Genomic DNA, 25527 nt, shown 5'->3' on the forward strand with positions numbered 1-25527 from the left:
CTAAAAATAAATCTTAGATTATTGTGTGCGTGTGTATGGTTTATGAGGAGGGCGCATGCCACAGTTCATATGTGGAGGTCAGAGGATAACTTTGTGGAGTTAGCTTTTCATCTACCCTGAGTTCAGGGGAACGAACTCAGTCACCAGGTTTGCACTGCAAGCTGAGCCGTCTCACAGGCTGGTCCTAAATGGAATAGCTTGGTGTGTGGATATTCCCAGGTCATACTTTAAAAAAAAATACATGAAAGTTTTCAACTTTACGGACTGAAACAAAGTTAAAAGACAAGTACCGTATTGAGAGAAACTTGGCAAAGAAACGATGTAGGAGTATTTAGGAACAGTCAGGAGCATACAAGAGTTAGATCATTTCCAGAGATTGGTAAGCGTCAGGGTTTGGGTAAATCTGGTTTTTGTTGTTGTTGCTTTTTAATTTGTGTTTGAAGTCGAGGGCTTACTTTATAGCCTAGGCTGCAGAGATCTCGCTATCCTCCTGCCTCAGCTTGGGATGACAGATATGCGCCACGCCCAGCCATTATTGATTCTTCACTAGGATCGCATGTTACCTTTGCAATTAAAATTTTAGAAATTCCAACCGGGTGATTAGCTCCAAGGTACCTCACACGGTGTCCTGTGGGAGGCACGGATGGATGTTTCACCAAGGGAAGGAACTGGGGTTTTCTGCTTCTTTAAAGCCAGGGTTGAGTTCTTACGTGTCCGCTGCAGGCGTGGGAGGAGCTCCATTCACGCCCCGCGCTTCCGGGCTGCACTCTCCTCCCTGGGCTCGACACAACGCCAACTGCCTTGCCCAACCATTCTGGCTAGTTAGTGCGTTTCACTCAGGAATTCGTTCCTAGCGCCTGCGTCAGCACTACTCAGGCACCCGCACGTCCAGACCAACCGTGGCGTGCCCCGCCCCAGGTCGGCCCGGCCACGCCCCTTCCCCGCTCACACCCCGCCCCCTGCCACCAGTGTTGTCATCACGTGGTCTGGGAGGGTCCTGATGTCACGCGGGGAGGGACTGCGCAGACGCAGAAAAGGGGGCCGGGGGACTCGACTTGTTGTGTTGCTGCCCGAGAGCCGGATACTGTCGTGCTGCGGCCGCGCCGCTCCCAGTCTCCCGACCATGTCTCACTTAGTTGAGCCGCCGCCACCCCTGCACAACAACAACAACAACTGCGAGGAAGGGGAGCAGCCCCTGCCGCCGCCCGCCGGCCTCAACAGTGAGCGCGGGGCCGCCGGGCTCGGCGGAGGGATGGGGGAGGAGGAGCCGTTCGGCCGCCGCCGCCGCCGTGCGGGGGGCGGGAGCAGACGGCAGCCCATTGGTCGGGACCGAGGCTGCGCGTGTGACTGACAGCGGCGCGTTCCCGTCAGGAGCAGGCGCTCGGCGCTGGCTGGCCGCCTCCGCTCTGGGCGCTGAGGCTTAGGGTCGCGGCGGGCGTCGGAAGCGGGCGGCGCGCGCAGCTGGGGGCGGCGGGCTGGGGCTGGCGGGCGGAGCGGGGCCGGGGACGTGCGGCGGGGACGCCGGGAGATGGACGCGGCCCGCCGGGCGTGGTGGGTGGACGTGTGGCAGCGCAGGTGTGCGGGGCTCGCCTGCTACCACACGCCAGCCAGTCCAGGGGTCAGCGGAGTTTTGTGCAGGGTGCTTGGACCGCCCCTGTCATTTACCTTTTTTTCTGAAAACTTCCCAAGTTCTTTAAGTGAGTTTTTTAAGTGTTGCTGTTAACCTTGAATCATTTTATTGTAGTACCTTTTCTTTTTTGAGACAGTCTCATGTAGTCCAGGCTGGCCTCGAACTCTCTGTGTAGCTGATGATGATCTGAACTGATCCTCCTGCCTTCAGCCTCCCACGTTCTGGAATGACAGGCTTAGGGCTTTTCAAGTGCTGTTTCTTGTGTGAAATAGATTGAGTGACCAGCACGACCCCTCAGATCACACCCATCGTCAGTCTGGGCAGTGGACGTCAGGAAATACAGTGAACAACACAGCAGACCCAGGACACAAGCACTGGTCAGGATGGAGTTGCAGTCAAACGGAGTGCACTTCTAACAGACATCTTGTCCTCAGAGTGTCCCCTGTTGTGAGATCGACCTTCTTGCCCAACCTTTTCTGTATGTCCTTCGTGTCTTATGAAAGAGGCAGTGGGGGTAGTTGGCATATGGCGTGGCGAAGTTCGTTAAACGCCATTTGGATGCTTAAAGGTCAGGAGGTGTCTTTCATAAGAGGGGGTGCTTCAGGCGTGGCCAGGCAGTTTGGCGAAGAGTTGTTGCTGAGCCTACAGGATGAGAAGACCATTTGAGTATTTTACCCCATTGTGGTGGCGCATGCCTGCCATTCCAGCGCTGTAGAGTAGAGACCAGACTGGGCCCCAGAGTAAGACTGTCTCAGAACACAACAAAACCAAAACATCAGTAAATGAAAAGAATTCAGGTATTTTTAGATGTTCTGCCCCATCTTTTGATAAGACACATCACTTAAGTGCTGGTTTTAAAACAAATTTAGTCAGTGTGTCCTTAAATGTTACTCCTATCACATACTATGAAATTGAAATTTTTCTACCTGTCCTTAGCATACATTTTCAGAAATGATGAGACTACAGAGACACCTGTTGTGTTCTTTCTAGAAGTGGCGCTTCTGTTTTGAGTTCCCACGGTGCTTGCAGGAGCCTTGTCTTGGGGTGTGCGTGCACGTTTACATGTGTGCCTTCTGAGCCTGGCCCCTTCTGAGTCAGTTGTGCTCAGTGTCTTCTAATACTTAGAGTCTGGTCAGTGTGGGTATGGGGTTTCACAGAATACAAAGGGATTTTCACTTTCCTTAACTCTTTATTAACAACAGGACCAAAAATGGTTGAGCTCTGTGTGATTGTTTTTCCCAAAGTCTGATAGAGCTTTGAGGTGTTTGTCATGGGCCAGACAGCTTCTGCTTCATTTTTAGTGGCTCTTACAGGATCAGACCAACCCCCAGCCTACATGTGATACCAGATGTTACTTTGGAAAGTCTGCTAGATAGAAAGCATTGGACTTGGGCTAGGCTGCACTTTTAAAAGCCACCGAAAAGCTGTTAGATGATGCCAGGTCACTTTACTCTGTAAAGCTCCTCACACAGCCTTGAGTTGAACAAAACAAGCCTTATTGATTCCTCCAAGTGTTTTTTTTAAGGTGCTGAGCAAAACAATTCATTCAGGAATTTAATACTATCTGAACTCCTGATAAGTCCAAGTACTTTGCTGGCTGCAGTTCCACAGCTGTGGAAAACAGGAGCTGAAATGAATACAGATTATCTCTGGCCTGAGATTTTTATCTTTAGTTCAAGAATCATGGCAGAGGAGGTTTTGTATGGGTGTGCCTGCGTGTATGTATGTTCACTGAGTTCTTTTTTTTTTTTTTTTTTTTTTTTTTGGTTTTTCGAGACAGGGTTTCTCTGTGGCTTTGGAGGCTGTCCTGGAACTAGCTCTTGTAGACCAGGCTGGCCTCGAACTCACAGAGATCCGCCTGCCTCTGCCTGTTCACTGAGTTCTTGCTGATGCCCACTGGGACCAGAAAAGGGCATCAATTCCTCTGAAACTGGAGTTAGAGGTGGTTGTGAGCCTCTGTGTCATGCTGGAAGTCAAACCCAGGTCCTCTGGAAGAGCAGACACTGCTCTTAACTGTTGAACCATCTTTCCAGCCCCACAGCAGAGTTTTAATAGCAGTTTTTTGAAATTTCTTTTCTTTTTTTTTTTTTTTTTTTGGTTTTTCGAGACAGGGTTTCTCTGTGGCTTTGGAGGCTGTCCTGGAACTCGCTTGGTAGTCCAGCCCGGCCTCGAACTCACAGAGATCCTCCTGCCTCTGCCTCCCGAGTGCTGGGATTAAAGGCGTGCGCCACCAACGCCCGGCTTGAAATTTGTTAGATGATTTTAAATTATATACCTATGTCTCTCTCAGTTGAGTGCAGATACCCATAGAGTCCAGAAGAGAGCATTAGATCCTTGAGAGCTGGAATACAAGCAGATGTGGGGACCAGGAATCCAACTCTGGTCCTCTATAAGAGCAGTGTGTGCTCTTTAATAGCTGATCCACCTTTCCCCCCCTCAATATATGTTTTTATTTAAATTAGAAATATGAATGCTTCACATGTCAATCCCAGCTCCCTCTCCCACCCCTCCTCCCTTGTCCCTCCACCAGCCTCCCCAGCCCCCCACCCAATCCCCACATCATTCCCCAAAAAGGGTGAGGCCCTCCTTGGGGGATCTCCAAAGTCTGTCATTTCATCCAGGGCAGGACCTAGGCCCTTCCCCATGTGTCCAGGCTGAGAGAGCATCCCTCTATTTAGAATAAGCTCCCAAAAATCTTTCATATACCATGATCTACTACCCAAGGCCCCAGTGATTTCTGTGGCCTCCTCACTGGCACTACATTCATGGAGTCTGGATCAGTCCCCTGTTGGCCTCTCAGCAATCAGTCTGGGATTCAAGAGCTCCCCCTTATCCGGTCAGCTGTCTTTGTGGGTTTCACCATCATGGTCTTGACCCCTTTGCTCATCGCTCCTCCATCTCTATCACTAGGTTCCAGGAGTTCAGTTCAGTGTTTAGCTGTGGGTATCTGTCTCTGTTTCCATCAGTCCCTGAATGAAGGTTCTAGGATGGCATATAGGATAGCCATCAACCCTATCATCAAGGAGGGGCTTTTAGTGTAGTCTCTCCACTATTGTTTAGTTTGCTAGTTGATGTTATCCTTGTAGATCTCTGGAGATCTCACTAGTGTCAGCTCTCTCCTCAAGCCTATAATGACTCGATCTATTATGGTATCCCTCATCCTGCTCTCCTCTATTCTTACCTCGACTCAACCTTCCTGCTCCCCCAAGTCCTTCTTCTCCCCTCCTCTTATTCCCCTCTCTTTTTCTTGGTTCCCTCTCCCCTCCCCCGATGTTCCCAATCTCTGAGCTATCTTTCTAGTCCGAATTATTGATGATTTTGAAACAGTGAAAGTTTGCTCTGATTCTGTTTACCACTGTAGAGGGACTGTTCAATTTTATTACAAATTGGAGGACAAATATCCTAATTTCTCCCAGAGTTAAAAGGATGTTTCTAGTTGTTAACTTTTATAATTAAGAAAACTGTCAAGTTTCTCAAGAGATGAATAAGACACCTAGGAAACTGCACAATTGACATAAGGAAGATCAAAGTATGGAAGCTCTTGTGTAATTGTAGTTACTGCCTTTCCTTTTGACAACACTTCACAGGCAGCGTATGGCATGTGAGATGCCACTGTCTCGACAGTCACCAGTGTGATGTGTCCGTTGTGCAGAAGAGTGTAAGGGACTGTTGCAGGGTTGTCTGGGGTCCCAGCGTCCAGTACCTGAAACAAGCAGACAGAAAGACTCTGAAGATGGGAAGTCGTGAAAAGAAAGAAATGTTTCCTCTGATATGTAAGAGGACTAATTGTTGATGGAAGCTTAGGGCCTGCAAGCTGCAAGAGTAATGTGATCAGTTACTGACCAGAACTTGTATTCCCACTCCTGCTATTCCAGAAGACTTCAACTAGAAAATAAGTCATCGTGGCTTTGTACCAACTAACACAAAGGGACAGCTTCCAGCATGTAAGCAGTCGTTTCACAATAATAGCTTCAGCTCTTTCAAGTTTGCTTGTGAGGAAGAGAACTGACTTGGAGGTGGTTTCCTCCGTGTATTTCTTGGATGACATGAAATCTTTGCCTTGTTCCCTTTCCCCCTTAAGAGGGGACTTTGTGAGCATTGGCAGTTAGCACATAAGAGGACCCGAGACTGCACATGAGCAATTAGGTGGAAAGAGAAGGCATGTGTCTTGTCTGTTAAGACGTAATCCTAGCACTGGGAAGGCTGAGGGAAAATCATGCTCTAAGGTACCCTAGATGGCATAGCGTCCAGGGCGGCCTAGACTTGTGGTGAAAGACAGCGACAGAAGAAACTAGCTCCCCCTCCCCACCTATTTCCTTGTTGTGTGTCTCACTCAGAAGATAATGTTTTAAAAGTTTCCGTTTCTGTTATCAACACCAGATTATTTAGCTTTGCTTTAAGACATGGTCTCATTGTGCAGCCCAGGATGACCTTGAGTTTGTAGCAACCCTCCTGCCTCAGACTCCCACGGCTAAGATTACAGGTGTGAGCTACCACACCTGTCTAACGGGTTTCCTTCTAAGGAAGGTGTTCTAGTTTTCCCTGTGGCACTGTGTGCTTCCGTAGAGAATATTTCTGGGGTCAGGGAGATAGCTTCATGATTAAAGTGCTTGCAAACATGAGGATTTGAGTTCCCCAGAACCTCTGTAAAGCCAGGCGTGATGGTCCACACTTGAAACCCTGGCATTGGGGAGGCAGAGATGGGTAGATCCTTGGGGCTCAGTGGCTAGCCATCATCATCTAATTATCACCTTCAAGGCCAATGAGAGATGCTGTCTCAGAAAACAAGAAGGATGGCTCTTGAGGAACTACCTAAGGGTGACCTCTGACCTCCGTACACACATGCAGTCACACAGATACACGTGTACACATACCTAGGCTATCTCTGAAAGACAGTTGCTGAGTTAAGGATAACTTTTAAAGGTTCTTGTTACACGTAGCCAGATAACCTTCCAGAATGTTTACTGAAACCCTCAGTGTAGTAAAATATTGGGAATATAGTCTTCTGGGTAATTGCTAACCATTGTCATTGGATAGTGGTTAAAGTGTGCTGTGTCTTTATAAAAGGTGAGATTCGAGGTAGCTGGAGTGAGAGTACTCAACTGCTCTTAATAGGTCTCAGGTTTGATTCCTAGCACCCACATGGTGGCTCATAACTGTTAACTCCTGTTCCATGGGGTCTGACACCCTCTTCTGGCCTTCGTAGACACCGGGCATCCATGTGGTGCACAAACATCATGCCAGCCAAACACCCATACGCATGAAATTGTAAACGTGAGAGTCAGGGTATTCAAAAGAATGCACATAGTAACCGTGAAAAGGCATATCTCAGCCTTCCTGATGCTGCCACTCTTTAACAGCTTCTCATGTTGTGCTGACCCCCACCATAAAATTACTTCCTTGCTGCATCATAATTGTAATTTTGTTACTGTTATGAATCATAATGTAAATATCTGATATACAGGTTATCTGATATGTGGCCCCAGTGGGGTCATGACCCACAGGTTAAGACCATGACTTAAAGGACCATACATGCAAAATCCATTTGCTTATTTAAAAAAAAAAAACATTTTCAGCTGGGCAGTAGTGACATACTCATTTAATCCCAGCATTGGGAAGGCAGAGGCAGGTAGATCTCTGTGAGTTCGAGACTAGCCTGGTCTACAAAGCTAGTTCTAGGATAGCCAGTACTGTTACACAGAGAAACCCTTTCTTGAAAAACAGATATTTATTTTCTTTTGAGGTCAGCCTCATCTACGATGTGATTTCTAGGACAGCCAGAGGAACACAGAGAAACCCTGTCTCAAAAAACTATAAACATGGGAGGCAGAAGCAGGCAGATCTCTGTGAGTTCGAGGCCAGCCTGATCTACAGAGCAAGTGCCAGGATAGGCTCCAAAACTACACAGAGAAACCTCAAAAAACCAAACACACATACACACACACACACACACAAATAAATTTTCTTTATTTTTTATTTTAATGTACATTGGTAGTCTGCCTGCATGTATGTCTGTGTGAGGGTGTCAGATATTCCCTGGAACTGGTGTTGCAGACAGCTATGAGCTGTCATGTGGATGCTGGGAATTGAACCTCTGGAAGGGCGGCCAGTGCTCTTAACTACTGAGCCATTTCTCCATCCCCAAAAAGATATTTCATAAGAAAAACAATAAACTTGTAGAAATTCCATGTGAAACCATTTAAAGTGATTTCCTCTGAAAGTAAGAATGGGAGCCAGGTGTAGTGGTGTGCATTCCTATAATCCAGCACACAAAATGTTGGATTCTGAGATATACCTGGGCTACATGAGACTGTTTAATAGGCTTGTTGCACCTGTGCTTAGTCCCTAGCAGCACAGAAACAACAAAAGTAGGTACTAGAAATGGGAGGAGAAAAGAACGATTAAGATTTTGTTTTTAAGATTAGAAAACTATATGTGTGAGTGTTTTTCTTGAATGTCCCTGGTGCCCAGGGATCCCAGAAAGGAGGTAGGGGATCTTCTGGAACTGGAGTTATAGATGACTGTGAGCCTCATGTGGGTGCTAGGAATTGAACCCAGGTCCTCTGCAAGAACAACCAGTGCTCTCTTTTTTTTTTTTTTTTTTTTTTTTTTTTTGGTTTTTCGAGACAGGGTTTCTCTGTGGCTTTGGAGGCTGTCCTGGAACTCGCTTGGTAGACAACCAGTGCTCTTAACTGCTGAGCATTCTCTCCAGTCCTGAGTCTTAGTTTTATGTACTAACATTTCTGTGTTCAAGGAACATAGTTTTACAATCCAGGGATTTTGAAGACATACAGAATATACTTATAGTGACTGATCTGTATGTGGCAATTCTGTCATTTTCTGTGTGCTTTATTTATGCCATCCTAATAATTCTGAAATAGATACAGCTGTTATCCCTGTTTACAGATAAGGAAACTGAGACACAGAGGTTAAGGCACCTGTCTGGGTATAAACTGTAAGGGTTAGCATGGGGAGTGGCTTCAGTCTGTGCTGTTAGCTGTGGTGCTGGTATATGCCACTTGAGGACATTCTGTCTTATGATGGGAATGGGGGCAGCATGCTCCAGGCTGTTGAGGGCACAGCAGGGGCCACTTTTTGTTTTGTTTTTCGTTTTTCAAGACAGGGTTTCTCTGTGGCTTTAGAGCCTGTCCTGGAACTAGCTCTTGTGAAACCAGGCTGGCCTCCAACTCACAGAGATCCGCCTGCCTCTGCCTCCTGAGTGCTGGGATTAAAGACGTGCACCACTACCGCCTGGCCAGGGGTCTCTTCTAAGCATTTCTAGGTGTGTCTTCTCAAGTTCCTAATGTTAGGACTATAATGGAGAAAATAGAATTGGCGTGGTGGATTGGAAGTCCTTCAGTAAAGTGAAGAGCAGAAGCCCAGGTTCTGTGGGTACCATTCTTTGATTAGATTCTCTAAGCACATGTTGATTGTCTCAGGGGCCTGTCTGGAGACCTGGGTCCTTAGTGCTCCTGCCAGAGCAGCTCTGGGCTTCATTTGGTTTTGTTTATTTTGCATACTGGGCTGTCTGTAAGAACCAAGGCCAATCGTTTTAACAGACGTTTGAAAACCCAAGACACAGTGGGAATGATGGAAAGATTGTTTATTCTCTCTGTGTGTCACCCCCCCCCAGAATATTTTACAGAGCTCTAAATTTAGATGTGCTCTGGCATATTCCTATCTATTCCACGGACACTCTGAATATTTAATTAAACTAGATCTCTCTTAGTGATACTGGTTTTATTTGCTCCTCCTCTGTTCTCATCCATGCCCATCTTCACGTAGTGTAGATAGTGTAGAATGAGGCTAGATTTTGTTGTGTGCCTATGTTGTTTGGAATTAATTGGTGATTTCAGGACTGCTGGGGTGGGGGTGGGCTGCCTTTGATGGAGAGGACAGGCTAACTCTTTAGCAATAGACACAAACTCCTTAGTGTGTGAGTAAGCGTCTGCTTGCTGTTTGATGGTCATTTGTGTTGCTGGTTGATTCTGGCAGCTCTGGGAAGTAGGTTCCCTGTGTCACCAGCTCTGTTGACTGGTGAGATCAAGGACAGAAGGGGTTAAGTGCTGGAGTTCCATTCCTAGGCAGATGAGCTTCTCCCCCAGGTGAGCACACCCTCCTGCTGAATCTGGCTTCATTGCCTCATTTGGAGTGCACTTTAGGGTTTAGGGTGTTCTTTGGTGATTTGGACTGGGTCTGCCAAGGATTTAGAGATGTGGCCCTACTGACTGCTTGATTACATTTTGGAGGTTGTAAGGTTTTGGTTTGGGAGGATTTTGTTTTTCCATTTTCTTTTGAGAAAGAGCTTTAACTCTGTAGCCCAACCCAGGCTCAGACTGATTCTTGATCATCAGTCATCCGGCTTCAGACTCCTGAGTAGTGCAGGTGTGAGCACTGTACTTGCTGTTGATACCATTTCCTAAATCGAAGGACTGTGCAACAGGGAATATACAGCATGTCTTTTTTGTGAAGTTGATTAATTGTCCACTGTTACTGATTCCTATTAAGGTGTAAGCACCTTAATCATTCTGCCTATTGGACCAGTAAGAATTTTCAAGAACATGCAGATTACAAAGGCCCATCCCCTTTTCCTATGGTTCCACCCCCTTCAACTATTTATCCCAAATGTCTCGACTGTAGCCCATTTACAGTAGCTTCTCCCTCCTCCACACACTCAGGACTTAATGAAAACACTAGAAAGTAGAGGTCCTGGGAGAGAAGAGGGAAGGAACAATCTTGTAAGGTACGTTCAGTGTGGAAGAGAAAGACTTGAAAGAGCGTGGCAGGACGAAAGGGAGACAATATGCGTGGACTGGGGCCGATACTCCCACTTCCCCCCCTCAGTTTCTAACTTCATTTGGTTTATTAAGGACAAGCTGCATTTAGAACATGCTCTGGGTGTGGGAACTTTGTAATTACACTCAGGTTTCTACTCCAGGAGCTTTTCAGTACGTGTTAGTTAGGAGACAGCTGTGGTCTGTGAAGATGGACTGGATGATGTTGCTAAGTCATATGCTGATTTAATTTGGTGAAGATCCTGTGGCACCCATGGCAAGTGCATTTGTGTGTAACTGAAATGGTTTTAACAATTTGTCTAGTAAAGGAAGAGACATAATTTTGCAGAACAGCCTGAGTTTTCACAAAAGAATTGTTTGGACATATATTAGCTTTAACCAGAAAGAAAAGTGGCTGACAAGCATGTCTAGTTTTAGATTTCTGCTTTCCGAGTGGATTTAATGTGTGAGTTCCTCTGGGACAGAACAACACGGATTCTGACTCTGTCTGTTTACTTTCTTTGGAATACTTTGACTTCAGTTTGAGGCAAGTCAGTATTCTTATCTGAACTCAGCATATGGACATGTGTGTGCACAGGAGGGATTCAGCCCCACTGTGGTTATGACTGGTTATCTGACCCGTCCAACAGGTTCCTGGGTGGAGCTACCCATGAACAGCAGCAATGGCAATGATAATGGCAACGGGAAGAATGGGGGCCTGGAGCACGTCCCTTCCTCATCCTCAATCCACAATGGAGACATGGAGAAGATCCTTCTGGATGCACAGCATGAGTCAGGACAGAGCAGCTCCAGAGGCAGTTCTCACTGTGACAGGTATGTGAAGGCCCTGTGTGGTTATGAAGGTAATTCTCATGAGGAGAAGGCTCGTTTGCTTAAATAGTCACTAAGAGAATGGGCCTCCACATTTATTGTATCATACATGTTTAAACTAGACAGCTAGGCTAGGAGTGGTGGTGCATACCTTTAATCTCAGCACTTGGAAGGCAGAGGCAGCCTGTGAGTTCGAGATCAGCATGGTCTACATCTCAGAGTTCCAGGCCAGTCAGTGAGATTGTGTCTCAGGAAAAATTAAAAAGTGAATAGCTAAAGAATAGGCACCTGAGTGCTCACTGTTGCCCCTCCCCCATTGTCATTTTTATTCTCAGATTGAATTATTTTCGGATGTTTATCAGTTTCAAATTGAGTAGCAGTCTGTTAAGATGGGTAAGCTAATGAAGACATTTGTTGCCGAGCTTGGTTGACCTGCATTTCATCCTGGGTCGAACTCGGTGGAAGGAGAGAACTGACTTCCTCAAGTTGTACTCTGGCCTCCATATGCACATCCACACATGTACAGCTGTCTACACACACAGACTAAATGCAGTTTTAAGTGAAAATAATGTACACTTACTGAGTTCATCTGAGTTTCCCATTTTCCTTTGTTTTGGGGCCCATGTTGAGTCACTTTAATTCTGTCTCCCTTACTAGGCAGCCAGATGCAGGGACCATGTGGCCTTTTTGCACACTTCACAGGAACAGGCTGGCATACATGAGGCAATGAGTAAATGCTCTGCTCAAAGGACCTGCATGTTAATGAGGTCCCAGCCACGTCTGTGCTGAAGGCCATCCATGCTCTCAGAGGAAATGTTATATCTCTGCATGGCTCTTTGCCTCTGGAAAGCTGATTCCAGTCCTTACAGGTTGTATGGTGAGGAGTAAATATACAGAAAGATGTAGGAATGAAAGGAAAAACACAAACCACATGGTTAATTAATTTTCATCTAAACCTTTTTTTCTTTTCCTTCCGGAGAGACTAGATATTAAATAACATCAACAGTTGTAAGCTGGATATAGGTAAGATATACCTATAAGAGGCTGAGCAGGAGGATGACCACACATTGAAGGTCTGCCAGGGCTCCAACCCATCTCCAGAAGTGGTGAGAAGTTCCCTGCAGGGTGTTAGCCTCATACAGTACTCATGCTGCAATGATCTGGTTCATTTGCAGCTAGTTGATGATTCACCATGTTGGAGATAACATGTGCACAGGAAAAAGATTGAGGAACATTTAAAAATGTAAGCAGCAGCAGGAGGAAATTTGTCTATAGCACATGGCTAATATGTGAGAAAAACAGAAAGAAGTTAAACCAAACTTGACCTTCCTGCATGCCTTATGACCCAGTTCTGTCTCCAAGGCAGCTGGAGGACAGGTTCGTTGACTGTTTGGCACAGTGAGCACCCTGCCACCTTGGTGTTATCTCTGCCTTGTTGCTGTGTCTCCTGTCACAAGCAGAAATGAGCACATGGTTCTTTCTGAACAGTTGCCATCAATTCTGGAAGCTGCAGCACTGGTCTGGCTTTCAGGGTTTTTGTTTGTTTTTGAGACAAGGTCTCTGTGCAGCCCTGACTGTCCTAGAACTCTATGTAGACCAGGCTGCCCTTGAACTCACAGAGATCTGCTTGTCTCTGTTTCCTGAGTGCTGGGATTAAAGTTTTGTGCTACCATGCCAGGCCAGAATAAAGTTTTATATCCAGGGACTTGCTGAAGGATTACTAGAGCTTTCTATTTGGGCTTCTGACATTTTTTGTCCTCTCTAGGTTATTTTTGTACATGTGCATATGTGAGCCTGATCATTGGTATCATGTGCCCGTGAGCCTGTTGCTCACAGGGTGCAGAGAAGTCACTTGCTTGGCATCCTGTTTAACTTATGATGGCAGTGATGTGTGTGTGATGGACTATGAATTCGTCACAAAATACGATGGGGAACAAGCGAGGAAATAAGAGAATCATTGTTAGCTTCCACAAGGGCATGTAGTTGCACAGGCACACACACGTGTACACAAACATTCATAGCACTACATTGCAACAGACAGGTCCCTGCCATTTGACTTGTATTTGAAGTTTTCAGGAAGAGTTTCTTGTAGGTGGAGGGGTTCTTAGGATTATTGGATATTAACCTCAGCTGATAGACATTTTCTCTTCTCCTCTTCCCTCTCTTCCCTTTTCTGTCTTCTCCTTTCCTCTACTTTCTCATCTTGGTGCTGAGGACTAAACCCAGTGCCTCTAGCATGCTGGGCAAGAGCTCCTTTGCAGAGCTACATGCCTAGCCCTCTGTGACTGTCTGCTTTGGGAATAGCCCTGCTGAGTTGCACAGCCTGGTTTTAAACTTGCTCTGTAGCCTGGTCAAGCCTTGAACTTGAAAATTCCCTGCCCCAGAGTCTAGAATAGCTGGATTTCAGGCCTATACCACTACGGCTAGCCTGTTTTACAGATGTTTTGTTTAAAAGCTATCCCATGCCAGGTGTGGTGGTACAAAGCCTTAATTTTAGCACTCTAGAGACAGCAGCAGGTGGCTCTTTGAGTCCTAGGACACCGCAGTGGTGGTTAGAAGATGTGTCAGCATGCCTTGCCTTGTGTTCTATCCTGCCATTCCAGGCAGTTTCTAAAGGCCCAATGTGGACCTATCCCTAGAGTTCCTCCTTTGGCTGTCATTGCAGGACAAGCACATCGCAGTGGTTTGACAGACTCCCTGGTTGAGCCTGTGAGGAGCTAGGCTCCAAGCTTGATGTTGTTCTACATCGTCAGGTGTGAACAGCTTACTGGTGAAGAACAATATTGCTATCAGCAGCACAGTGTGCAGGGGAGAACAGCCCTTCTGTGGGCTTGTCAACCTGTCACATTGACTGTCGGGCCTGGTCATAGGTATATGGGGCGACCCTTGATGCCATAGTATTACCAGCACAAAAACGGGAATTCCTTGTCCTGTGTGCTTTCTGTGCTGTAGCTTCTGAAGCCTGGCATGCTTGTTCAAGAAAAAAGTTTCCTAAATTTACATAATGCTTGTTTGATGTGAACCTTTTTCTATTCCCATTTAAGACTCCTTTTGAAAATAAAAAACTAATTGATTATGTGCATGTGCTTTTTTGTGCACATGTGCCACAGTGTGTTGTGTATAGGTTAGAGGGCAACTTCTTGAATCTGGTTCTCTCCTTATACCTTTACATAGGTCTAGGAATCAAGCTCAGGTTGTCAGGTAAGCATCTTTACCCATGGAGCCATCTCAGGGACCCAGACATAATTCTTTCATGATGAAACGTAACTGTTTCCTATAACAAAATTTTGATTTGTTTTGTTTTGAGGTTTTTTTGTTAGTTTGAGATGGTGGTGTCTTTGTAACATTGGCTGTCCTGGAACACTGATATAGACCAGGCTGACCTCAAACACAGAGATCCACTTGCCTCTGTCTCCCAGATGCTAGGATTAAAGGTGTGTGTCACCATGTCCAGCTCCATCACCAAAAATATTATGAATAATAGCAATTATTTTACAATTTGTAGACCTCTTTAATTTCTGACTCAACAAGACATCTGTAGTCTCATGTCTTAAGGTTTCTGTTATGATGAACACCATGACCAAGAGCAATTTGAGGAACGGGTTTGTTTCATCTCACAGCTTGTAGTCAGCCATCTAGGGAAGTCAGGGGAAAAGCTCAAGGCATGGACCGAAGTTGCTGCCTACTGGCTCACTCTTTCACGCTTGTTCCACCTGGACCAGCAGCCCAGGACTGGCCCTGCTCATAGTGACCTGGGCCGTCCCACATTGATCATTAATCAAGGAAATTCACTATTCTGGAGAGGGCATTTTCTCAATTGAGAGTCTCTCTTCCAAAATGGCTCTAGCTGTGTCAAGTTGACATGAAGCAAGCCAACACATGCATTGTGTAGCCGTTAAAAGCTGTAGCGTATACTCACAAGATGGTGACAGTGGAAAGGACAGATCCTGACAGGACCATGAAAGCAGCTCATAGTTCACAGAATTCTCTAAAGCAGTGGCTCTCAACCTTCCTAATGCTGTGTTTAACACAGTTCCTCATGTTGTGACCACCAACCATAAAATTATTTTTGTTGCACTTCATAACTAATTTTGCTACTTTATAAATTACAAGTATTTGATATGAGGATATTTGCTAATGTAACCCCTGTGAAAGCGGTGGCAACCCACAGGTTGAGAAATGCTGCTCTAAAGAGACTGAGAAATGTTGAGTTGTTTTGTATGCATAATGTTGAGAGAGAGTGTTGTAAGGTAATTCCATCAGAGAACATACATAGATACTCTTAAAGTCAAATAGAAAATTTGTAATGACAGCCAGTGGCTGCACAAGGAGCTAGCCTAAATCATGCAGCCCAGAGCTTCACCATTTTGTCTTTTATGCACGCAACCCACATCCTGGTTGACACACTTCAGTTAGCTAGAACAGTTAAGAAGTGAAACTACAGGAGCCCAAAAACAAGCTTAGTTCATTTAGGGACTTTCTTGGATCATGGAATTACAGATTAGGTTTTCAGTGGATTAGGGCTTTGCTCCTGTTTTGGCATGAGTTGGGGGTCTATGTGCTGGATTTTAAGGTCAGAATGGTGCCTCCAGCCTGATGTCAGTCGTGCTAAGGTCTGGGGGCTTATTTATGAAAGAACTCAGGTGGTTTGGACTTTGAAGATCATTTCACTATCACTGGACAGCAGTACAAGAAAGTTTGGTGCTTCTGTATCTTCAGGCCATATATTGTGGCTTGTCACTATGAAGGCATTCACTGACAAAGTCTGGGCCCTCTGTGAGATTACTCCCTTGCATTTGCCTCTTACTCTCAACATATATGATTTGCTCATTTAGTGTTAGATAGACTTGCCCCTGTTTCAAAACTATCTTGCTGTAACTTTCATTTTCTATTTTTTAATAAAGTCTTACGATATGACAAAACAAGAATTAAAACTACTGAATGAGGTTAGCTAGGTGGTCCAGTTGATGAAGGTGACTGCTGCCAAGTCTAATGACCTGAGTTCTATCTCCAGGAGTTCACATGGTAGAAGGGGAGAGTAGACTCCCAGTGTTGTCCACTGACCTTCACATGTGCACCAGGAAATTTTTGTAGTCATACACAGAGACATACATGTCCAGAAAAATAAATGTAAAAAACAAAAACTAAGGACTAAGTTTCCTCTCTCCTAGCCCTTCACCACAAGAAGATGGACAGATCATGTTTGATGTTGAGATGCACACCAGCAGGGATCATAGCTCTCAGGTGGGTGTGTGTTTTACTTTGATTTGGAAAACACCTATGAGTTGTTGGCTGAAATATGGAGCTGGGCTCCAAGCCTGGTTGCATTCTGAGTTAGTAGCTTACCATTAGAGTTTTTCTCCAACAAGATTTGTGCCTATAGCCCAGAGTGCAGGGGAAAACTGCACATTTGTGAGCTCATATACCTGTCACATTGACTGTTGGCCTTAGTCTCAGTTGTTTAAGACTGGCCCTTGATGCCACAACAAGCATAAAAACAATAAACTGAAGACAGGAATTGTTGTTTCTTGTCATTTTGAAAGTTACTGGGGGATATCCGAGTGAGGCCTGCAGACATCTTGTGGTGGTCTCTCACTGCATAAGCACAGGCCCCTGTGCTGGAGCTGTGTGCCTGGTGCCATGGTTCTAGTCTTCTGCCAGAAGCCTGCACAGCTTCTCCATACCTCACTGCTCTGCTGCTTTCTGAAGCTGAAAAATCCATGCACTCAACACTGGCTTACTTATGCTCACTTTAGTCACTTACATGCTGGAACCTGCACCACCAGTTTACTCTGTGATGCACTTCATTGTGTAGAGAGGCTTGCTTGCTGGTGATTGGCTGAAATGTTTGAATCTCTGGCTTGTGTGTATGAATTTGGCCATATGCAGGATGCTGTAACTGGTGTGGAAAAAGCACACGAAGTTCATGGCAAAAAGGGTGTCCCCTAGACAGAGGAGAGGAAAGTGTTGGTACTCTGCTATAGATGTCCTTCAGTCTGATTCTTTTGTTTAGACATATTCCAGAGTGTCTTCAAGAGTTGGAAAGCTCCCTCAAATAAGTGGCAGTCCTCTGTCCTTGCCCCATGAGTTGTCATGTCAAGTTGTGCAAAGCCCGAAGAAAGACACCAGCTGAAGCCAAGTCTTTCCCAAACTCATTTGCTTTCTGAGTTCTGTTCTCTCCCTAACCCTCATGGGCACTTCTGGCTCAATGAAACACTGATGTGTGCAGCCCTGACTCAGAAAAATGAGTGTGTGATCAGGTCATGTGGTCGCTGAATTTAACTGCGATCTTAAGGATGAATGCAGCCACCATAAAATTGGAAAGAAATCAGAGGGGTGGGGGTAGCTTATGACATTCTGACAGGTGTCAGTGAGATTGATCTTAAGCAGGGAATAAGACATGCTGATAGACTGACCAGCTAGGACAAGCAAGCATGGGTTTTGGCAAGGTAGTGTAATTCCTGTAAAGACAATGTTGGGTCTGTGAAGTAAGAATCTTAAAAGAAGAGAGAGAATTAGTGGATGCTTTATATTGCAAGTAAAGCATTTATATTTCTAAGATTAATGAAGTAATTGAAAAATTAGTAGGGATTAGGAAAGTGGTATTTCATAAATGGGTAAATTTTTTGTTAAGAACAGCTGACTAAGGCTGTCCTTGCAAGGATAAATGAGATGTCATGTTCCTGCTTTACCCAGAGAAGTGAGGAAAGACACCAGTACTTACCAGTATTTGTTCTCAGTACTAAGTTTCTCAGTCCAGTGGTGGGGGTAATGTTATTCTATTGGGAAGATGGGGAGAGGCACTTTGTCCTCATGTGGTTATCATCTAAGATGACAAAGCAAATCACTGTTAGAGCCAGGACTGAGAGCAAATCTAAGCCTGTGACCCAGACCTTCCACTGAAACTAACCTCTGAAGGGAGTCAATCCCAGGAGACTGGGCATACAAATTGACCTCCCAGGTCTGCAAAACCCCATTGTGGGCATTCCCAAGCAGGCACGGCCCTGGGCAGAGTGTTCCTCTTATTGAAAGGATGATGGTGCCCATGAGGCTCCATTGTGTAGCAAGAAGTATATTCAGCCTCGTGCAGACATTGTGTTTTTAGGTTGCCATCTTTGGAAATAGCCTCCTTTTCAGTTGTGAGACTGTGGTTTATCTGTACGTGGATTCAGACTTGCAGTTTAATGTCCCTGTTTAGAGACCTGAAGAGAACTGGATATGGGCCAGAAAATGAAGAATTAAATGGGTGTGAGGTAACGGCCAACCCCCCACCTCCCAGGACTGTTTGAGGTGGTTGTGGGAAGAGCAGAATCCTATGTGGTTAGATGAGGTGCCCCTTTGATGTATTTTTAATTACAGAAAGATGATGCAAAACCTCTAAATGGACCAAACATGATGTTACAATCTGTATTGTAGTTTCTGAATTCAGGGTTGAGAATCATGAGGTCTGAAGGCCAGGCTAGGCTATATAGTAAGTTTGAGGTCAGCCTGTAGTGTTTGGTGAGGCTGTCTCACCACCCTCTCCCCAAACTCTGGGATTGGCAAGTTTAAGATTAATAAAGGAAATGCAGAGCCTTAAAATAAGTTTAGAAATATGCCTATGGATTGAAACAACTGTATGAATCCAGAGATAACTTTGCTTCATTCCTCTGGAGAAAATCCCACTATCTTGAAAATTCAAAGCACAAATCTTACTTTGTTTTCTCTGAAAATGAGAAAGTACGAACTTGTTCAAAAAACCCTATACTAAATCAGCAAGCAGTTAGACTCCTGGGAGCCAAGAAGGAACTAAACAGAAAAAAATGCTATAAGGCTGGGGTGTACTTACTGAGGCAAAGCCCTTGCTAGCATGTTGGAGGCATTAGGCTTAAGTTCCAGCATTGCTGAAACCAAACCAAAAGAACAAGAGGACCAGTGAGATGGCCTGGCCACCTGAGTTCCATTGGAGCACCAGCACACACGGAGGAAGCAAAGCAGCTTCTACTCATGTGCTATAGCACATGCACCACCCCTCATAAATAGATATAAATCCAAAAGGAAAACCAAAAGGCTGAAGACTCAGAAATGGTGTGCACACAGGCTGCTCAGTGCTTGCTGTGTGCCTGCTGGTTTGTTTCTGTAGAGATGACTTCGGGGTTTCTCCAAAGAGCCAGCTCATGATTCTGAGTAATCTCAGTGTCTGCTGGAAAAAGCGCCATCCTAAATGCTGCATTGTGCTGTTTGTGGAATTTGCCAACTTCAGCAGAACTAGATAAGGGCCATGCTGACAAAGGGACTCAAACAGCCCCTGAGCTTAGGCCTGGATTTGGTAGTAAAGGGTGTTTGTTATGTGTAGAGCCAAGCTCAAGCTCCCTTTCCAGACAGCTGAGTCTCTAGGAGGTGGGGCTGTGGAAAAGCGTCCTGTGAGTGGGCCAGTCACAGTCTCACCTTTAAAACTGAATAAATTCAACAAGTGTGTCATTTTTAGGGATTTCTCATCCCTTCATTTCTGTTAAAAGAGAGTTTGCCAAGCATGGTAACTCAAGTCTATAATCCCAGCACTTGGGAGATCAAAGGCCAGCCTGGCTATAAGAAAAAGCTTGTGGAAATGTAAAATAAAAAAAATTTCTGGCCTTAAAACTCAGGTTATCACTAACAATAAAAATATTTTTCATTTATTTACTACAATAGATGTTAACTTCTGACTCACTTTAAAATAGATTACCCCCTAAAAAAAAAAAAAAAAAAAAAAAAAACCTTGACTACCCAGTTTCAGAATCTTGAGAAATGTTCAGTAATTCCTCTTTAAAAAACAATCTCCCTTTAGGAAGTAAGAAACATGGTCCTTATGAATGTCTTCACATCCCTAAAGAGGGCTTTTCCCAGGTTACAGTCTGTCCTTCAGTGCAGCCTACGTCAGCCTCCTCACTTGCTCTTACTTGCTCTTTCTGGGATGCTCCTAGGTCGGTTTTGAGCCCTTTCTGAAAACAGATTTCCAACGTAAAAATTACTAATGGATGACTGGTTAGTTTGTTTTCTATTTAAAAGAATTGGTCTTTCTTTTCTGTTCTCTTATTCCTCCCCTCTCACTGTTTGAATTCTTTTTAGTCAGAAGAAGAAGTTGTAGAAGGAGAGAAAGAAGTTGAGGCTTTGAAGAAAAGTGCAGACTGGGTATCAGACTGGTCCAGTAGACCCGAAAACATCCCACCCAAGTAAGTCTCCCACGCATCTTGGCGATGTGTTTTATGTTCTTGTCTGTGGGGCTGGTGTAGTCCCAGCAGATCTGCAGCACCTATGTTCTGAAACCAGCCTCTGAACTTCTTCCCCAGAGAGTTCCATTTCAGACACCCTAAGCGTGCTGTGTCTCTAAGCATGAGGAAGAGCGGAGCCATGAAGAAAGGGGGCATTTTCTCTGCAGAGTTCCTGAAGGTCTTCATCCCGTCTCTCTTCCTTTCTCACGTGCTGGCTTTGGGGCTGGGGTAAGTACCCGATGACAATGCACTGCTTAATGGTAATGGGCAGCAAGGTGTTCCTTCCTTCCCTGGGTAATAACTTCCCAAGGGGTCTTCTGTTTACCTTTCTTTTTGGAGTTATTCAAAATTTAGCTAATTGTGGGTTATTTATGTTATTAAATATAAATATGGGAGTAAATGCAAAACTATTTTCCCCCTAGATGGTAAAACACACCATTGTGGAGGAGGGTTCTTGAATACACTGGTAGGCTGCTGTAGGTACTGTCTTTTTCTTTTAACTTTGTGGTATTTATTCAAGAGTCAGCCTCATTTACCTTAATTCATTAACTGGTGGCATGTCTTTTAAATTAACGGCCTTTCTCCCTTGATTGGAATTTTAAGAAAACACACTTCTGAAAGATTTCAGTTTGTAAGCATTAGTTTAATTAATTTTTTAAGACGACTGCCCTGCTACACTCTGAGCATGCCCAGTGAGTTTTCTGTGTCTGATGCATGGAAGTGGATCATCCCTGATCTTGCTGTGAGTGGCTAGGTGTAGCAGAGGGGCGTGCCTGCTCTGGAGCATGGACACGTGTGCATCTTTCACTGTCTCCGTGGTGGAAGATCTGCTGGTAAAGACAGGACCAGTATTTACAGACAGAGTGGGAGGCACCTGTGGAAGAAGCAGGGTGGGACTGTGGCGCTTGGGGGGGACTCTTAATATCTGCCTGCTGTTCAGTTCATTTACCTTAAAAAGCTTGGTGTGGGGGCCTTGCAGTATTTCTTGCTTTCATGTATCTTTAAACTATTTCTTGGTTGCTTTATTAAGTTTAACTTGCTGCCAATGAATGTTTTTAAGGGGATTTAATTTGCTATTATTGCCTTGAGAAGTGTGCTTCTTGTTTTCCTTGGTACTCTTTGCTTTTGCTGTGGAAGGAGTTACCTGGTGTTGGAAAGTCATGTTAAGTCCCATCTTAAAAGCACTGACTCTGTGGCCATCTCTCTATATCTGAAATAGCAATAGAAGATTTTATCCAAACAAACACTTGGGGACTGGGGAAAACTCTGTTTTGTGATTTGATGGAGTCTCTTTCCTAGCTTGACCTAGTCTTAAACGTCAGTGCCCTTGTGATTTCCAGTCCTGACTTATTAAGTAAACAGAATCCTATAAAACCATCTGGTCTGAGCTAGTCAGTGGGCTGTAGCTCAGTGAGAGCATGCTTGTTTAGCAGATACAAGAAGGAGGTGAGTGTGGCTCAGGAGTCTGGGAAGTGTGAGCTGAGACTTACAGACGTTTACCAGCTTGTCAATAGAGATCACCCTGTGAGCCAGGCTGGTGTAATTGTGGAAACAGATGAAAAATGGTATGCTCTGCTTCCTTTCAGCATCTATATTGGAAAACGACTGAGCACACCTTCTGCCAGCTCCTACTGAGGGAAATGAAAAGCTCCTGGAAATTCGCGTGGCCTGTGAAGTGGTGTATTGTAGTTTGAATTTGAGACCTATTGTAAGCATGATTCCCAACCACAACCCTATTTTTACATACCCAATTCCAGTAACTCTCAAATCCAGTATTTTACTCAAACTCTGTTGAGGTAATTTACTAACCTTGCCCCCTTTTTGGCCTGTAAGACACTTTAGAGATTCCTAACAGAGTTTCCTGTCGTTTAGAAATTTGCAAGGGCTTTTTTCAGCAATGCCACCAGCAGATTATAATCTTGTCAACAATGCCATGGTCTCCTCATAGTACCAACAGAGTCACACCTGCATCATTCATGCTAGAAGCTGTATTCTAGCCATGCAACTACATCTCTTTCTAAATGAGGTCAGGTTTGCAAACAATACTATAAAAAAGCTTTATTTAGTTTTTTGTTTTCCAGGACAAAGACAAGCTTACCTAAGCTTGAATTTATAGTTATTAAAAACAAAAGAAAACAAAACCAAAAAAAAAAAAAAAAAGCAAGACACGAGGAAAAAAAAATATCCTGGGCAATAAAAATTACTTTAAACCAGCTTTGGAGCCGCTCTTTTCCTAAGCCTCCTGTTCCGCCTTCAATTTGTAGGAGGCAGCCTGTATGAGTGACAGGAACTAGAAGAATAGAGCATACTGGCAGATTTTAGCATTACTATGTTGCAATGCTATCTTTTCTATGATAGAGAATCTTTATTTCTAAGGAATGCCTCAGGCCTAGACATACATGAAATTGCTTTTGAGAATTTTTGTGCATTTGGTATTTTCATGTGTTACCTGCATGTGAATTTCTCATGACTTTCTTGTTTTTCTAGTTTCTTTCCTTCCTTTTTTTTCTAAGAAGAGACTTGGAATGAGTCTGATTCATGGTGTTAATAGAGGCTTCTTGTTTTAGGAAGCTTTACTTACACCTGAAGCCTTTACACTCTAAAGAATAACTTCAGAGTTATTCTAAGCACCTGTGTAACTGCAACAAGCAGACCTGGGTTGTGGGAGCAGTTGACAAAGCTCTGGAAAGATGCCATTCATTCTCGAGTCCCTCACTTCGCCGCGGTCTTCCCAATGTGTCCCTAGGATCTCCCAGACCCTGGTGCCTTTCTCACGTGGTTATCTTTTCAGTGCTGTCAAACTCCTGATGTTCCACAGTACTCAGAAAATTCTTTGAATGGCAGACTTTCTTTTGTCTGTTTCTAAAATGTGAAGCTTTAGGACCAAATTGTTAGCATCAGGATTGCAGATTATCTCAAGTAGACTTTGTTGGATTTCAGAACATAGCATGACTCTGAAGGACTCTATGTTTTATATATAATTAATTACTGTTTAAGATGCAGACTGTGCTGTAGTTGCAGAACCATTGTGAATTTCAAAGCTAGCAACCTATGTGGTGCACCAGGTTGACTTGAATAAATATGGCAACCAGGTTTGCTAGCATGTAGAAACTAACTCCTCTCTCACATAAAGGGTTATAAAATTGGTGTGTTATATGGAAATGGAAAGTAACACAGATAGGAAGAAATTTATTTCTATCATTTTTCAAGAACATAGCTGTTAATCTTTAAGAAAGATAATATATCCAAAGTAGTTTTTGTGAGTTATTTTCTTTCTGGCATTTAATGTCTAAATGATTGTGGGCGTCTTTTGCCCTTTTCCTGTCTTGCTTTTAAACCTGGTGACGCTTGATTTGCCTTCTCGCCTATTTATTTCAAGTGTTTATATTTGAATTTCTTTAGGAAGAAAGTAAATCTGATGGCCTATTTGTTGGTTTGTTTTTGAAAAGCCTGAATCAGATTGGCAAGGCTGCTGAGGCTAAACTACAGCACAGTTCACAGTGCTGGTTGTGTGAGCGAGCAGAGCGATCGCTCATTAAGTGACCTCACAGGCAGACGTCACCTTCTTTATAAATTCAGTAGCAGTTTATCAGCAGTGCCATTGAACTGTGGGGACACTTATGATTTTGTTTCAACATTACAATTAAATTTGGTTTTGCCGTTTTTTGAAAGCATCAGTAATGTGATGGAACATGGTCACAGTACAACTGTCTGTCAGTGAGCTTGTGCAGTGTTGATTTGCAGCCCTGACATACAGGGCATTTATGTTCCTACACAGACTCTTGTCGAGTGCAAAGCAGAATTCAACCAGGAGTTGAAATTTAAGATAATGTTTTAAAAGCTTTATTCCTGTTTACAATTTGGAATGAAAAGCAGGCTTCATTTTAAGCTTGATGAAAACTGGCTCAGATGTTTGTAAGTCAAGAGGAAAGCAGCACCGAGAACATGGCCACAGTCACTCGCTGACAGCAGAGTGAAATGGAGACTTGGCCCAAGACGAATCTCACAGTGAACCAGTTGTTGGACTCCTGGCATTAACTGAGCCAGAGTGGTAAGCATCCTTCGTCTGTCTCATCAGCACTTGCGTCATTCCTTACAGTTTACAGAACACGTGTAACCTGTAGCTATAAACATTTTGTGCCATTAAAGCTCTCACAAAACCTGCCTCTCATTATATCATTTTGACATCATTCTTGTTGCCTGAAATGCCTTTCTATTATTACACGAAACCCTCGCTAGGACCAGAATACCTGGTTGTTCAAGGAGTAGTGTTGTCCAAGCCTTCCTGCTGGGAATTTTTTTTTTTTTTTTTTTTTTTTTTTTTGGTTTTACGAGACAGGGTTTCTCTGTATTGTTTTGGAGGCTGTCGGTCCAGCCCGGCCTCCAACTCACAGAGATCCGCCTGCCTCTGCCTCCCGAGTGCTGGGACTAAAGGCGTGTGCCACCATCGCCCGGCCCCTGCTGGGAATTTTGTATTCAAGAGGTAACAAGCCAAATGGTAGTGGGTGATCACTTGGGTTTTGTAATATGATTGGGGCTGGCCCCACATTAAATTGGACTGTAGAACCAGAAATGTAGCTCACCGGGAGAGTGTTTGCCTGTCCTGGAAAGTCCTGGATTCAACCCACAGCACTCTGTCACCCCCCACATAAGCATGAGACTGATTATAATTTTAACCTGAAATGTGGTGGAGTTGCACACAATTCAGTATACAGTGTGGGGTAGAGAATAAGACTTTGTATTAGTCAGCATCTCTGTAAGTTTACATGCACAGCCTTTCAACACAAACCTGCCTGCTGGGGACTCCCCTCCTGAGCATTGCAGCAGCTGTTAGTAACAGTGATGGAACTCGGGCCAGACAGGGTTAATTAACTCACCATCACTAGTGGCAGGATGGTGGAGGAGGTTTTTACTTGGTGGCAGACAGGAAGGGATTGGGGACTGTGCTTCAAAGGCAGTCTCCAGTGATCCACCTTGTCAGCTCAAGCTTTTCCACTTAGAGTGGTGCTGCAGTTTGGGCCCCAAGCACTCACCTCTTGAACCTGGGGGTCATTTGTATTCA

At 44.5% G+C, this 25527-nt stretch overlaps 1 protein-coding gene across 2 annotated transcripts; it reads left to right on the plus strand.

Moving 5' to 3' along the window:
- The first annotated feature begins 1028 nt into the window (after nt 1-1028).
- Bnip3l (BCL2 interacting protein 3 like) lies at nt 1029-24629 on the plus strand. Of its 2 annotated transcripts, none has more exons than XM_005075233.4 (6): nt 1029-1220; nt 11055-11238; nt 16407-16479; nt 20323-20426; nt 20544-20693; nt 22052-24629. In XM_005075233.4, exons 1-6 carry the CDS (start codon nt 1124-1126, stop codon nt 22098-22100), a joined length of 657 nt encoding a protein of 218 aa, XP_005075290.1. In that variant the 5' UTR covers nt 1029-1123; the 3' UTR covers nt 22101-24629. The 2 variants fall into 2 exon arrangements, with proteins under 2 accessions (XP_005075290.1, XP_012972742.1); XM_013117288.3 differs by lacking the exon at nt 1029-1220 and adding an exon at nt 10350-10373.
- The last annotated feature ends 898 nt before the right edge of the window (nt 24630-25527 follow it).

Source organism: Mesocricetus auratus, unplaced genomic scaffold (genome assembly GCF_017639785.1).
Source record: "Mesocricetus auratus isolate SY011 unplaced genomic scaffold, BCM_Maur_2.0 Super-Scaffold_100707, whole genome shotgun sequence".
Classification (NCBI taxonomy): Eukaryota; Metazoa; Chordata; class Mammalia; order Rodentia; family Cricetidae; genus Mesocricetus; species Mesocricetus auratus.

Excerpts from the sequence above, each read along its gene's own strand:
- Bnip3l (XM_005075233.4), top strand. The coding sequence starts at position 1,124 with ATGTCTCACTTAGTTGAGCCGCCGCCACCCCTGCACAACAACAACAAC. Across the intron at positions 1,221-11,054 it reads GCCGCCCGCCGGCCTCAACA|GTTCCTGGGTGGAGCTACCC; the intron begins GTGAGCGCGGGG and ends CCCGTCCAACAG. Across the intron at positions 20,694-22,051 it reads GTGCTGGCTTTGGGGCTGGG|CATCTATATTGGAAAACGAC; the intron begins GTAAGTACCCGA and ends GCTTCCTTTCAG.